Raw genomic sequence first — 16,153 nt, forward strand, 5'->3', positions numbered from 1 at the left:
TATGCAGATACAAGCAAAAGCTCCAATGTGTTTCTGCACATGTTTCCATAGAACCAGTAAATGACCACCACCTTGTGCAATATCAAAGACAGAGGCTCATATTTTCCATGAAAAAACACATCACAGCCATAATATTTCACAATACTGCATCACACTCTATCCTCTCACACTCTTAGCTGAGTGGTCCAGGGGCCATGGCCTGTATTTCTCTGTTGAGGTTGAGGTGAAACTCCATCCATCCATTACCATCCAACGATTTAAGGTCAAAACATTAACCTCTGTCTGTTACAGACAGAGTGGGAGGAAACCAGAGTGCCCGTAGGTAATGCACACATGGATGGGGAGGCCATAGAGAATGGGCCTAGGTCCACTCCAAGAGTTGCCCAGAACTGGATTCAAAGCTACAACCTTCCAGCCGTGAGGCTGCAGCACTGACCCCTCGACACCCTGTAGACACAACTGAGCACTTGTTCTCCACATTAAGTGTTTAACTGTTTAATGGCATATATTTTTGTAGTTCTATAATTAATATAGCCATACTCAAATAGTAAACCCTGATTTTAACATTTATCATTTCGTAAAATTGTGCCTTTTTATAATATCAATATCTTTACTCATAAATTCTCTTTTTTCTTACTAATTTTTGCTGAAATTTAATCATTAATTCACACATTAATTGAATAAAAAGTACATCAAAAATGAAATGAGCAGGTTATTACATAATTTTAAAATGTTATGACAAATAACAAACTTATTTACAGCGTTTAATCTTTTCGATTTTTTATTTTTTTAAATGACTGTTTTGTTGCCTCTAAAAGCCTCTTATCTGTTTACCAGGTTCATCCGTCTGCAAGTGAGATGTTCAAGTCATCACAGTCAAGCTTTACTCACTGGAGTGTCATCTGTATGAACAGACCTCTCACGTTAAAAGTTGAGAAAGTAAGTCATCACCTTACAGAACACAAAACTGCTCTTACATTCAGAAGCGGTTCAGAGCCGCAACTGTTTCAGCATAGCCATGTGCTGCCATGTGCAGCTGCCATTTCTACTGGCTAATTTTTACAGTGTAAACGGAGAAACGTGCCAACAATGCAATCTTTGTAGCAAAAAAGAGAACCAGAGATAAAGAGGATGCAGGAAGTGCTGGTGCTCAGTTTCCTGCCTACATTCAAAGTCTGAAGTCATGGATGACGAACACCAGCTGGAGAGAGGTTTGTGTAGCGTTCTGCTTGACAAATCAAGCGTCACTGAACGTTGGAGGTGCCGCCGCACGTGTTCGCCAGGGCAGGTTCAGCCACACTCAAACTGTGAGCTGCCGTTGACATCGACACAGTTGTTGACGGTGCAGGGACAGAAGGGGTGTGTTGACATTGAGACATGCAGCAGCGCAGGTGGCCAGCGGTGTGAGATGTTGGTGAGTCGGTGGGCTGCGGAGAAATCTGTAGAGAAGAGACACCTTTTTTTAAAGATTTACTTCAGCGTAAAACTAGACCGAAGCCAACCCAGGCTCTTTAAATGGCTCTACAGGGAGGTACAAGTGAGTTTTCCCTGGCAACACAGCCACCTGAGCAGACTTGATCTGGAAAGTCCTATTCTCCCATATTGTCAGTAGCTTTGGGTGTTGGCCAAACACAGAAGTTTCTGAGTGAAGGGAGGCAGTTGCTTCTTTGCTGCCACCGCGACCTGACCTCAGATTGGATTAGACTGCTTTTATTCTACCCTCATGAACAGCTATATTGTTATTTACAAATCCACTCGAGGTTGTGAAGAAAATGTCTTGTAGAAGCCTTTGATAGTTGATTGATTCCTCTCATCTTTGTTTATATACAGCATATGGATGTAAATTACTATCACAGACAGTGGAAAAGGGCAGGAAAACAGCAGTACCTTGCTGCTCATGGGATCATTACTGGTGCGATTCAGGGTGGAGAGCTGTATTCCTGCACTCCGAGGATACGCAGGACAGCTTGTCGGTGGAGCTCTGGGGTCTTGAGTGTTGTCACCGTTGGTTTTGCACCTGCTGACACCCAGAACCTGCGAGGTGACAGGAGGGACCGCAAGTTGATGAGGGGTTTTCAACTTCACCCTAGTCTGTCAAAACCATCGGGACTGTTTTTCCTTGAAGTGCACTCTCTTAGGTCATCTTGACCGTCCACAGAGAGGGCGAGTGTTTGTCTGAGGAGTCACGCTTAGTTCTGCAGCATCTACAGTCCATTACAAATAAATGTTTCTCTTCTTGCCATAACCTCAAACAACCATATTTTGAAACCAAACACCGTGCAAAATAAAATAAAATAAAATAAAATAAAATAAAATTTCTGCACTGTGTTGCCATTATAGGTCAAAACCTGGTTAAATTAAATTACTCCCTATTACATTAAGGTCTGCACATTGACAGTAGCAACATGATGAACAATGGTGTAAAAAATGAACTTGTGATGAAAGAAAATACCAATAATAATATCAAAGAGATTATTGTAAATTAAATGGTGTCAGTTTTTACCGAACATTTATTTTATCCGTATTATGTATGCCCTTTGAAACCTCCTTGATAGCAATGAACTCATCGGCCCAGAAGGTGGCAGTAGCGCTCCACAAGTAAAATAAACACACTTTACAGAGCGTGAAGGATCTTAGTGGGTTCAGGTGGAAATACAGAACCAACATTATATAAACTTCACATCACATATTCAAATTGTTGGGGGTAAAAATAGGTGGGGTAAATCTGAGTCATAATAAATCTAAATATATTTTACAGTGTGTGGGGGTGCATACTTTTAGGAAGCTCTGCTTCAAGTTGTCAGACAGGAAGCAGTACAGCAGAGGGTTGGCACAGGAGTTGGCGTACGACAGGATGACAACAAAGAAGTAGATCCCTGCAGTGACGTTGGACTCAGGAATGATGACAACCAGGTTGACGATGTTGATGATGAAGAATGGAAGCCAGCAGAGCACGAACACCAGCACGATCACCACCACCATCCGGTTCACTTTGCGCTCTGAACGTCGTTGTTTGGTGAAGCCCACCCGCACTCCAGAGGATTTCACCTGTGGAAATGAGACAACATGGTGACGTGGACAACAATCAACAGGTGGCGCTCAACTCCTCTGATGGAAAGTCCTGATGAATGCACAGTTTTTGCCAATAGAAATGCTGTTTTTTTTTCGCATGTTTTAAATGCACGTGAAGTGTTGGGGAAGTGATTGTGCAAGTGTGACTTAGCAGTAACTTTAATGACCTTACTGGTTTAATGTCTTCCTCCTTAAATGAAGGCTACACCTTGTGGGGTCCGGCAATAGGGCCCAACAAAGGAAAGACAAATCAGATGCTTGCCCCAGCCTCTCACCCTAAGTGAACCACTTATTTGGATGTCTTCATCTTCAAATTGAGGCTTAACCTCACAGGGACTGGCAAAAGGTCCTCACAAAATAACAAAAGGTCCCCATAAGAAAAGCTATACAAGCATGCACACACACTCACACACACACACACACACACACAAGAGCACTTGCACAGCCTCCAACTGGAAATAGATATAATGACACTCAGCTGCATAATCTAAATCAAGATTCAAATTTGGTTTAAAAGCATCATCCGTTCTCCCAGGATTGCTGGATGTGGTGAGAGGAGGCTGTGAAGTAGAGAGATTCTGACAGTCATAGTCAGGCAATCACGGAAAACACACTTTATGCATTGCCTGAATCAACACGTGAGGACTGGTGATGTCATGTCTTACCTTGATGACAATGAGCAGGTAGCAGAGGCAGATGATCAGCAGAGGTCCGAAGAAGCCCACAATGGCCGTGTAGAGAATGAAAACCGTGGACCAAACGTCTCTGGGCTCCGGCCAGATCATATTGCAGGAGTTAAATGTTTCCTGGCGACAGAGATCATATTGCATGAAATAAAAATGTAGGAGAACTACGTTGCTTTACTGGAGAAATGTCTGGACTTTTATGATGATGTTGATGTGGGATGGTTCTTCTCTCACCAGACTGAATTTGAGTGAGAACAAGGTTTTTGGCTCTGGAAATGAAAGACTTGTTTAAGGGTTTATGAGTGTCAGTCAATGGTGTGGTCATGAGGATTCTTTTCACAGCCTGGTGGTGAGCAAAAAAAGGATGAGAGGCTGCAAGAGGGTCGTCAGGAAAGTTCTTTCAACGTGAATTAGAGTAGAACTAGTAAGAGCTATTTGAGTGGAGCTTGGCACCTGAAGCCCCTCTGTGGGGGTCAGTGAAAAGCAACATTGCCAAAAGCCACAATGAGCAATTGACACTGCACGATGCCAGAATGTCTTAAACTTATCTGTCAAAAAACTTGTGAACTCCTAGCTGTAGTTCAACAGCAGACAATACCCACGTGAGCATCAGAGCGGTGTCCCTGAACATTAGATGAAGGCCAGCAGATCTGATGAATCATGTTTGATTCACCTTCAGAAATATTGAGTCTAGACGTCTTTTTCTGTCAGACAGCATTCACTTTTCATACATGCTGAGCGACAGATCCACTCCTTTAAGACCGATGCCATTGTCCTCAGAAGAGGGACGTCCTCTCTTGGTCGGGGAACAGATCCTCCCCCAGGTGAACTATCATGGGACCATGTTCTAAAGTGAATGAGCTCACACGACTTAACCTGCTTAGTAGGGCTGTCCATCGATTAATTTTTTTATTGCAATACAGCCATAGTTAAAACTTAAACTTTTTCATAACCTGAAGGACGATTTTATCAACACAAGAGTGGAAAATTATGCTTTCCTCATGCAAACATTTGTTCCTCCAACGAACATTCAACAACGAACATTCTTTAGAATAATCTCAGCGACACTGACTGCTCAAAACACGAAAGTTTGCTCACACATACCATAAAGAACAGAAGGGTACTCAGAAATAATGTTCATCTTTGATGATGATTTAACTTACAACTTGTAATAATGTGACTTAGCAGTGATCGAGTTACCTGCCACCTGAGTTTCATACAGACTTGAGACTCAGTTCACACCACCTTTCATCTCCACTCTCCTCACTACTGCTCTGCTTCCTGGTCTTCTACGAGACGGATGATCATTCTATGCGCGCACACGTTATTCGTACCACCGAAATATAAGACTCACAATTTCCGTTATATTTTGACAGCGACTTAAACTTTATGATAAGTTTATTTACGTGCTGTTGTGTAGAATCATTCTTTTATTCTGGGAAACAGAGATAAAGTTTTGCTCGCGAATGTCGTTCCAGTTCACGATGAAAGTTAACACATTACCTGGATGTCAGAGAAGATGAAGACGGGCAGGACCACCACGAAGGACAGCGCCCACATCAGCACGCTGACCATCCGGGCCACCCGCGGGTGTCTCCACCGGGTGCTGCGGATCGGGTGCACGACTGCCAGGTAGCGGTCGATGGACATCACCGTCAGACAGAAGATGGATGTGAACTGATTCATGGAGTCCGCGGTCATGACCACGCGGCACAGGAAGGAGCCGAAGGGCCAGTAGGAGAGGACGTTCTGGGTGGTGAGGAAGGGGAGTCCCAGGATGTAGAGCTCGTCGGCCACCGCCAAGTTCAGGATGTAGATATTGGTGACGCACTTCATCTTGGCGTAGCGGACGACCACATAGATGGCCAGAGTGTTCCCCGCCAGACCCACCACGAAGACCACCAGGTAGATGACAGCCGTGAGGGGGGTGCTGCTGCCGTGGAAGGGCACGCTCCGCGTGGACTGGTTCTGTTGTGACGCGTTGGAGTAGAGGAGGGACGAGTTGAAGTCTGATGGTGAAGGGATCCCCAGGTGCTCATCCAGAGGTTCCATGGTGTTTCTCTGCTTCAATAATAGATCATTCTCACTTCCATAACAATAAGGAAAAACTTAAAATATAAACTAAATGCAGCCTTGTACTTGACATTGTGTTGACGCAAGTCACTCGATCGAACAATCCTTTACAAATAAGAGCTGCTGCAGAAGCTGAAGGAGTCCACACCGCTCCCAACTCAAACCTACACCGTCACAGTTGCAAGCTACTCCACTTTAAAAAAAAAATCAAGAATGAAAAATGAACATTAAGGTTGAGGGACTGTCTGTTAAAGGAAATCCTCCCAAGTCTTTTGACTCAGTGCGGCTCTGTCCCTGGTGCTAGACAGAGGTAGACAAAGTAAAAAAAAAAAAAAATTAAATCAAGAAGTATCAATCAAAAATAATTTTTAAGGTTGAGGGACTGTCTGTTAAAGGAAATCCTCCCAAGTCTTCTGACTCAGCTCACAGTGTGGCTCTGTCCCTGGTGCTAGACAGAAGTAGACAAAGGAGGGGGTGAAAGAGAGAGAGAGAGAGTGAGAGAGAGAGAGAGAAAGTGATGGAGGAAGGCGATGGATGGAGAGAGAGAGAGAGACCGAGAGAGAGCATGTGTGCATGCAACACATTATGAATCATTTTCCAGAGATGTGAAAGAACACCGAATGAGGCGTGTGACAAAAAATTTGGGTGGTCATTTCAAATATGTGAATGCATTTAATCTGGAAAAGTGCTTTTCAAGGAATCCACCCAAAACCTTATACTCTAAGGGCGTTAATCTGATCCACAGACAATCTTTTGAACTAGTTCAGACTTCAGAATAAAAAGATGTTTCCAGGCCAGAATCGCACCATCTAACCAGTAACACTACAAAGAGACTAGAGATTAGGACGAGATATCTCCACATCCGTTTTGATTAAAATGATGATGTCCAGTCAGGATATGCTGTTTCTGAAGAGATAATTTCACCAATATTTAGTTCTGCTCTTCTAGATTTAGGTGTTTATATTTACTTTTCAGTCAAGCTTATACGCAGTGTGAAGGCACTGTATTAAAATGGCTCCTAGGTGCTTGAGAACTGATGTACGCCAAGCCACGCATTTTTATCCAAATTGTGATTTTGATTTTATATTACGTGTGTTTATAGCTATAAAATTCGTGCTAAATATATTCGGAGTGCATTGTGCTCAATCGGACTGCAGGTGGCAGAAGCATGAAGGAGCATCCAACCCATTTCACAATCAAGTACTCACATGAAAGTTTGATAAGACTTTAAATTAAAATCAGGACTTGTGGTCATTTCTTAACCACACGTGACCTTAAGTTATAGAAATGAATGGGGAATGTAACCGTACTGCACCAACGTTGCACCCCTAGTAAATAGTGATATCACTGTTGTGTATTGAAAATGTGATTTAAACAGAGTTCAAATCCCATTCATTATCTAACTGCTTAGTTTTGTGGTGTGTGGCGAGAGAATATAGTTCCTAGTTCCCGCTGTGTAAAGCGATTTAGCCTGTCAAAAGATTTTAAGAACTGAAATGGTTCCCACTGTTTGAATGTGGCTGCTTAATAGAGAGCATTTGCATACTTGACAAGTAGATCTGCAACTGTGCTTTTGTACAGGGAGTCAGGTTCTGCAAGAACCCAGCCGTATTTTTACAGTAAACTGCTGAACTGTGTTAGAATTGTTTGCCATGATGTTTTGCACAGCATGTGGCAGCAGAAGCGTTTCACAGTTTACTTCAGGCATTCACTCACAGCCTGGGAGTCGCAGGGTTTTTACCAGGGAGTCATACCCGCAAATGGTTTTTGTACATCGATCCATGATGAGATCATTCTCCTTCCATGACTGTTTTTGTCAAATGACATCCAGACAGGTCTCCTCACCATCTGCTCAACATGACACGAAACCATCTGGGATTTGTGTCTATTTCTGTCAACCTTTACATTCACAAAACAATCAGATTAATGGTGTTCTTGATGATGAGCCGCATGACTCATTGTGAGTATGTAGGTTTTCACTCAGCCGAAAGTGTGTTGCCAATCAATCCTATTGATTTGGAGGGGAGCGTGCACAAGCCCATCAGCACAGAAGCAGATGCTCAACTGGTCTCACGCTTCTATAGTCATAGCATGAATTCTTCCCTTCTGCCTCGGAGCATCATGTCAAATAGCTTCTTTCACTTCTTCCTTTTCAATACGAGACACAAGCCCTTCAGACAAATACCCTTATGCGATCTCAAAGAATGAGAGAAGAGGGAAGACCTGCAAAGTTAATCTCGATCTTTTGTTTTGATCAACTTATATTTAGAACAAAAATCAGGCTGGAGCCTAGAGTGTCAAATTGTTCGAGGTTAACTCCCATTTGATTCTGAGTCTTTGTTATGACAAAGTTATGACTAATAGCATTGTAGTGAAGACGGTGTCGAGAGAAGAGCGTACAGCGACCAAGAAGTCCATGAATGCCATGGTCTTGACTCGGTCTAGACTCCAACTCTAATGACTACACACCCAATTTTGACTTCCTCGGTTGGAACCTCCATATTATGGAATAATCAGTGTGGCATAATTCAGAAATAAAAGTGGAAATAAATAAGGAACAATAAACAACCGTAAATCTACAGAGCACACCAGAATATGAGCCACCCACTAAGTTTAAGAAGGAAAATAGATCATACATGAGGTGCACTGGTTTATAAGCCGCAGGGGCAGTGGTGCTGTCTGCGCTGTAGAAAGGTCAGTGGTGCATGAGGACCACATCTAAAGTAGTTTCGAAGATGGGGCCCAGCATCACGATGGACTAGTTCGTGGAACTTGTTCTGAACTTGAATCATGAACCATCTTTTCTTTACATTAAAGAGGTCAAAATGCACTGTCTTCGCCCGTGTGTCCGAAGTTTCAACACCACAGCCGCATCTCCTCTCCCAGACCTGAGCAAAGTGTGGCCCGGGGGCCAAATGTGGCCCGTTGACTGTATTTATGTGGCGCTCCTGGAGTCAGAGTGAAACTACAAAACTGACATTATCGCTGACATTTTTGTCTTGGGCATTGTTTTTTGCTCATTATGCAACTATAATCTGGTTTGATTGTGATATTTCAGTATTTCTTGTCCCTTAAAATGCACAGAGTATAGTAGAAAGAAATGTATGAGACACATCAAGATTCTTTAAATAGAATGTGGTGTAAATTAAATTAATTAAAACACAACAAACCCACATTTTCTGTGCATTTTTAAAGTGTAATTTTATAATCACCCAAGATGTCGTCACTTGATTTTTATTTAAAATTTTCTCTTACAGTCCTTTCTTTGGGTTTGACAGCCCCTTTCAACAGTCACACTATATAACCTGGAAATTTAATCACACCCCTCTGTCCTATCCGCTGCTCCCGGAGATCGGCTCTGTTAGCGGAGCTGCAGACACGCAGGCGAAAACAGTGCATTTTGAGCACTTTAAGATACTGTAAATAAAACGCCTGTGATTTCATCAGTTTAATGCTCAATGCTCAATATTTTGGCCTGTAAAAATCCATATATTAGCCGCTTAGTTATATAAGGCACAGGGTTCAGAGAAAATAGTAGCGGCTTATAGACCAGAAATTACGGTATGTTATGTGACATTTCCTGTGATTCCTATGTCACTGGATTAGCGCTAGTATTCGTTTGGTCTCCACTTTCACCCATTTTACAGAGTTTGTCCCCTCCAGTCTCAAAGCTCTCATTTCTCCAGCAAATGCCTGGACCTTTATTGGATTAAAAGAAATGATGGTTGACCTTAAAAACATCTCAAATGGCATTATTATCCAGTGATAAATGTGTGTGTGTGTCTGTGTGTGGGTGGTGGAATGCCCACAGTTGCTGAGGGATGAAATTGGTTTCAACAGCCACGTTGTGACAAGTCTTGAAAATGCAGTGATAGAAAGTGACAAAGAACCTCATAAATATTGTCTAGTCCTTACTGCAAGTCATAACTGAAACTCAATTCTCGATTTCATCTTTCTCCGGCAGATTTTATTTTTCGCATTTGCCTTTTTTATATTTTGCTGACGATAAAGTGACTTAAGGGAGAGGAGGTGGAGGAGAAGCTGGAGACGGTCTGTAGATTGTGAGAGACAGAATGTTGAAAATGTCTCTGGAATGATTTTTAAATAATGATTTCCTATTTTCTGCCATGAAATGTGTTTTGATTAACCACTGGCCATCCTTCTTTCAAAAGCCATGCAAGATCACACCCTGTGCTCTATCAATGATCGTGAGAAAGATGCGGTCCAGAATTGAACTAGAGGACATGGTTAAAGGTTGCCATTAGCAACATTCTACACGCTATGGATTAAAACCCTACAACACCCCATGATGTCAGGCTCCAGCCAGCACATATCCAAAACCATAGTTTTTCACCTTAAATCACAAGGTCACCACCCCAGATACCCCAGAGAGTGTTCTCCCTCCTGCGGTGTCTCATATCGATGAGCGTCAAGAGGACTTTCACATACCACTGCGATGCAGGCGTCAGCCAACCACGTTGCACGGTGACCTAGTCAATATATATATATATATATATATATATATATATATATATATATATATATATATATATATATATATATATATATATATATATATATATATATATATATATATATGTGTGTGATTTCAATAGAATCAAATGTTTCCCCTCAAACAGATTTTTTTTAAAACTGGGGTAAAGGTTAAGCCATGGGGTGGTTTGGTTGACTCAGTATATATATTTAGAACCTGGCAATCATGAGCTTATTCATATTGCTAACTGTGCACTGTGAGGCAAGCTCATGGTCACATTAGGTACTATACAGTATATACTACGTACCAGCGTAAGAGACTCACTGAGAACATTGAAGACCAGTGGTGCGTCGTAACCCATGACCCAAACAACAAAACAAAAAACTACAACAAAATGGAGGAAACTGAAACTCCTGGTTGCTGCTCTGAAGACCCACTATTTGGTCCCGAGACAGGATCCGGGGACCAAACCCCAAAGTGTAAACCCAGTCATGAATGATGCCTCTGCGACCGTCCTTAGAAGGTCCAACTTTCATGATGGAAGACCATCCACGCCACCCATGTAAAGGGGTATGATTCTTCCATTCATCATTGTCTTTTACAACAGCGATTTCCTTTCACTTCACATTGAACATTACTCTTATCCAGGAAACATTTCTGTAGTGAGCTCCAATCATGTCTTCTGGTGAAAGAAAAGGAATCTAATGACTTGCATGCTACTCTGCAGCTGAAGTTGGTTTACGTAACACAATGGACTCACAGTTCTTTTGTCAGCAGCATGAAGTAAAAATAGCTTGATTCTCCGAAATCCCCACATTATGCATCATCTACTTTACCAATGAGCTTCCACCTTCCTCACTCTCCAGCTTTTCTCCAGTAACAGACCCAATCCCACCCTCAGTCGGTATTTTACCCCTCCCCTGCTCTCTTCCTGCAGCCCTACAATAACACCAGGCCTGAGTAAGTGCTGTTTTCCTGGCGGGTCCAACGGGAGGACCCTCCCCAAAACCAAACAGAAGCCAAGCTCATTTTACTATCACAATGCCTGGACTGGACCAGACCAAACACCAAACAGTATCAACATCATCAGGCTGCTGCATCAAGAGTTGCAGACTTAGGAACAAAGAAGAACCTAAATTATTGATGATGTAATGATGAATGATAGATTTTTGGCGCTTTCCCTGGGAAATCAGATCTGGGGAACTTTTATCATCAATTGAGAAATTGCAATCTCCTCCTCATGTGCAGATGACCGCCTGGGTTTGTCCTACAATTATTGCAAAAGCAGATTTTTTTTCTAACATCGATTTGGAATCAGATTGTCACCATAAAAACTCATTTTCCGTTCTGCTCCCCTTAGGCTATCACTGACTTAAAAAAATACCCAGCATTTTCTCAACAACACTGTGTCCCACCAAAACCTTCCAAAGCAGTGGTCACCAATCTTTTTGCAACTGCAAGCTACTCCAAGTGCCCTGTGTGTGTCTGAATTAACTGAATATACAGTGGTACCTCGGATTTCTAACAAAAATCCAGAACTCGAACACCTCAAAACATAACGTGCGCAGACCGATCAGCTCTCGACACTTCCAAGGCTGGAGCGCGCATTCCAGGGTTTGATGTCCTGTTGTCGGCTGGAGCTGGGACAGGGATGAGACGAGTCTGGGACAGAGCGTGACTTGGTTTATGATTTTGTCACAGCCAAACTGCACAGAAGCGCACATTCAGAGCTGGACACGCACCGGGCACCTCTTCACTTCTGGAGAGACGTCACTCACTCGGCAACCCCTCCCACATGCAGCGGCCACACACATAGAGGAACAGCGCACCTGCAGCAGACACGCTACATTCACTCCTACAAAAGACTATTTTAAGGCTGGGAACGCATTATTTCTTTTTCCATTCATTGTAATGGGAAAAATAAATTCAGATTTTGAACAAATCGCTTCTCGAACGGCCGTCTGGAATGGATTGTGATTGTTTCTTTCATGGGTTACTGCCACGATTTCTGCCGGCAACCTGGCGCACCCAGACGCCACCTTGGTGACTACTGTTCTAAAGCACTTGGAGACTCTGAACTTAGAGCCCTCCTGTCCATAGAAAAAGATGTATCAATGTATACTCTGATATTGTCTCTCTGTGGGAGCTTATATTCTGAACAGTTGTTATTTAGTGGGTGTTTTTATTTCATATTTTTGTAAGCACACTGTTCTACTCTTATTTTTTAATGTGTTTCTGTCATACATGACATGCTCTGTCTCAGACACATTATACTGCTGTAAATTTGAAAAAAAAAAAAGAATGTCTTATCTAATCTTATCTTATCTGCCTTCCACTGGACGGCTCTTTCTGAGTATCTTTTTCACCAGAATAAGCTGGGTTTTACACTCCTTCTTCTCTATCCCTGAGTAAACTTCATCTTCCACCAGTCACATTATTTACGGACCAATTGAAGTCCACAAACACCCAGAAGTCATGAAGTGCCATCTAGCTGACGTATGAGCTGCTACTATTGAGTATTTCCAAACCTAGAGGCAACTGTAGGTAGGCATGAGTCATCGCCTGACTCATAGTCTGAAGACGACGTCCCTGGCCTGAGAGGTTGATGGACTGCTGAGCAGTTCTGAGTCCAGTCAGAGGGTCATCCACTCTGTTGAAGTGTGTCCTCGCACCCGACTCTTCCACAAACTGAGCATGATCAACTGAACAGAACTGCTGAAAAGGTCTCATCATGTGATCGCAAATGTGTCACCACTGAGGTCTGCCGTGATCCACATGTACTTGAGCCTATTGGATCTGCACTACAGAATATTAAATAAAAGATTAATAAAAGGATTTGGGAGATAGAAACTTATTATTTATGTGTTTTCTTTACACATTCAGATTAAACGCAATTATAATTAATCCTTTAGAATAAATATATTCTAAAGTATTCTTCAAACACAGCGAAATCGGGTGAAAAAAGAAAGAAAACAAAAAGCGATTCTTCTCTGTTGCACACATGTCTGCCCATACAGGGAGCGAGTGGAAAGAGGAGGAGAGAGGAAGTTCTCCAAAGTTTTTTTCCCCCCGTTTAAGGAGTCCGAAGACTTTCCGTTACCTTTAACGAGAAGAACAAACGGGGACTTGTGGATTATTTAACGCCAAAAAGACTGCTTTTTGTGTTCTACGTTGAGGCCCGCTCACAGGAAAAGTGCTTTTGTCCAGGTCGTGGTTCGTTTCCCGGCGGAGAGGACTTGCACCATCCGAGGCGATGAGATGTGAGTGAGCTATGCCTTGTGGAAATGGACAGACTTTATCCACACGAAAACATGGCGTCTGCGTCCCGGGGATTAAGCTGTTTTCCGGTGTGCTTTTGGCGCTCTGCTGCCTGGAGGTCTGGGGCTCCGGGCCGCCGGCGGAGAGCGGCCGAAACTGCTCGCCGTGTCCCGCTAACTGCAGCTGCGTGCTGGCCGCGGGGCCGTCGCACTCCTGCCTGGTCAACTGCTCTAACATCGGTCTGGACAGGGCCCCTGGAGCCGCGGACCTCCCCGTCAACACCAACATACTGTAAGTACCGTGGTGTCGTATCTTTACTGGTTTTGGAGAAGTCATTCGCACCAAACTTTCTGTTGTCTGATGACGTAGTTGCATGTCAGAACGATTCCTCCTGGTCTATTGTTGTCGGTCATTCGGGGCTGCTTCTGCTTCTAATTGAAAGTCTTTCATTTTATTATAAATATACACAACTGTATACTGTTTTTATTTGTCATCATTACAGTACATTGACTGGTGGAAGGTATTCGACTTACATCCATTATACTTGAATTTGCGTCTCCTTTGAATAACTAATGTCATTTCTAATATTTAAATCCAATCCATGTAAAATGATGCCTAGCAAAAAATATAGATGTAATGTATGACAAGGAGGAGACGGACATATTATATGCTGCCTGAAGTCCTCATTTTAATTGAATTTTGAGTTGCATTAAGGTGAGAGGCCTGAAATGGGTTTTACTCAATGAACAAAGTAGTCCATGCTGATGCAGAGTGAACACCTGGACTGTCTACTTCCTGCTCTTTGTCTGTTAAACGCTGCTTTCAGTCCATCTCCCTTTTCTCTACATTGACAACCTCTCACTTCCTGAAATGAGCTGAAGCTTATGTAGGACACCTGGACAGGTCACCAGTCCATCACAGGGCAGGCACTACTTGTACCACCCCAAAATGCATTGCAACAGTAAAACGTTCAAGTGCATCATATTTCACTGAAACTGTATTTTGGGGTTTTGGGAGTTGACACCTCCTTCCTACTGCTGAGCATATTCAAGTGACATGACAAATAAAATCCCTGATGGATCACAGCATGCCACCTTCCATCATTGCACTGTTTCACTCTTTCACTGGCTTTTCCTCATTTTCATCATCACAAGAGTCGTTGCCATCTCATGCACCTAAACCTTTGGGGGGTTTAGACAACATGCACCGGTGGCTGACACTTTTCCTCTCCTTACAAGGTTTATACAAAACCTAGGAAGAGTGGCACACCTAGGGAGATCAGAACCTTCGACAAGTAGCTGGGTTTGTCTCAGAAAACGTTGTACCGCTCTAAGGTTACTGATATATTGAGTGATTATTTGCCCATTTTAGCTTTATATTTCACTGAAATGCATCTTGAAAATGCTGGTTGTTGCTTGGAAGTAATCCATTACATTCCTTTTCTGCATGAAGATAAGCATGAAGACACATTTCTTTACTTGCACAGTGAAATGTGGTGCGAAAAAGCATAGGCAGGGCTGAACCACATGGGTATTACTTATCTTGGTATCTTATCTTCATGCCAGACATCTTGATATTGACACGATACTGTCTGAATATAGATTTGTGAAAAACAGGTTTAACAAAGATAGAATAGGGTGTTGAGCAGACCTGGGCCATGTGCGGCCGATGCCGGTATTTTCATGGCGTCAGTCTAAAACTAATATATCCAAATTGTCTCCCTTTTTTGTTATTTCTCTTTTAGCCACCACCACCACTACAGCAGTAAATATAGCATGTTCTTGTTTTAAGACTAAATTTTTCTCCTTTTCATTGGCCATTTTTGTGTTTTTCTTGTTCCTCAAAACACATTGATGGAATACTGAAAATATATTTTGAAATAAATTGCCTTTATATCTTGAACGTCTAGTCCATAGTTGATTTATACTCAATCAAGTGCATATAAAATGAAATATTCCAATAGGTTTCATGGCATATTTACACTTCTTAAGATCCTAAGTCACGTTTCATCTCCTTAGGTGCATTCTGTCCTTGTACTTAAGTATATATTTTGGATATTTTTCTGTCATGTTTGTTGTCATCGCTGTCTTTCTTTTGATGGTGGCCCCTCACAACAGTTGCAGTTTCTAATGTGGCCCTTTAGGAAATTTAATTGCCCACCTGTGATGTAGAGAGTTGGATATAGCTATCAATCTTCAGCAAGCAGAAAACGGCATTGTTGATGAAAGATCAAGGATAGTTAGTGGCAGCAGCACAAGTGAGTACTGGAGCAACTGCTGAAACAGCAGCGAAATAAAACAGATTATTAATATTATTATTATATATATACTTTTTTAAAACTCATTGTATGACTGTTACAATTCAGTCTCTAGGTTGAAACCATTCAATTTTCTGTTTATATACAGCGTGTGAAGTAGGGCTGAGCAATGTGGCAAAAAAAAAAAAGTTTTTTAAAGCATATTTTTTATTTTGGAGCATATTTTGAAGCAAAGTGAAAAAAAGTTTTTTTTCGCACTGACTGACATGACCAAGGACTTAACTTTAGATAATGACAGTGACAATCTTAATA

General features: G+C 42.2%; 2 protein-coding genes across 2 annotated transcripts in view; one reads left to right on the plus strand and one right to left on the minus strand.

Annotated features, from left to right (window-relative positions):
- Positions 1-1,244: 1,244 nt before the first annotated feature.
- Positions 1,245-5,810, minus strand: LOC128753347 (somatostatin-like receptor F_48D10.1). The gene is made up of 5 exons (XM_053854955.1): positions 5,262-5,810; positions 3,738-3,878; positions 2,776-3,048; positions 1,888-2,034; positions 1,245-1,439 (listed from the first exon to the last, which is right to left on the minus strand). Exons 1-5 carry the CDS (start codon positions 5,808-5,810, stop codon positions 1,245-1,247), a joined length of 1,305 nt encoding a protein of 434 aa, XP_053710930.1.
- Positions 5,811-13,365: 7,555 nt separating this feature from the next.
- Positions 13,366-16,153, plus strand: part of LOC128753954 (polycystin-1-like) — a 49,972-nt gene continuing 47,184 nt past the window's right edge. The window contains exon 1 of the mRNA XM_053856197.1: positions 13,366-13,875. Coding sequence (XP_053712172.1) covers positions 13,598-13,875 — 278 coding nt within the window. The 5' untranslated portion in view covers positions 13,366-13,597. The remainder of the gene's footprint in view (positions 13,876-16,153) is intronic.

This window comes from Synchiropus splendidus, chromosome 2, assembly GCF_027744825.2.
Source record: "Synchiropus splendidus isolate RoL2022-P1 chromosome 2, RoL_Sspl_1.0, whole genome shotgun sequence".
Lineage (NCBI taxonomy): Eukaryota > Metazoa > Chordata > Actinopteri > Syngnathiformes > Callionymidae > Synchiropus > Synchiropus splendidus.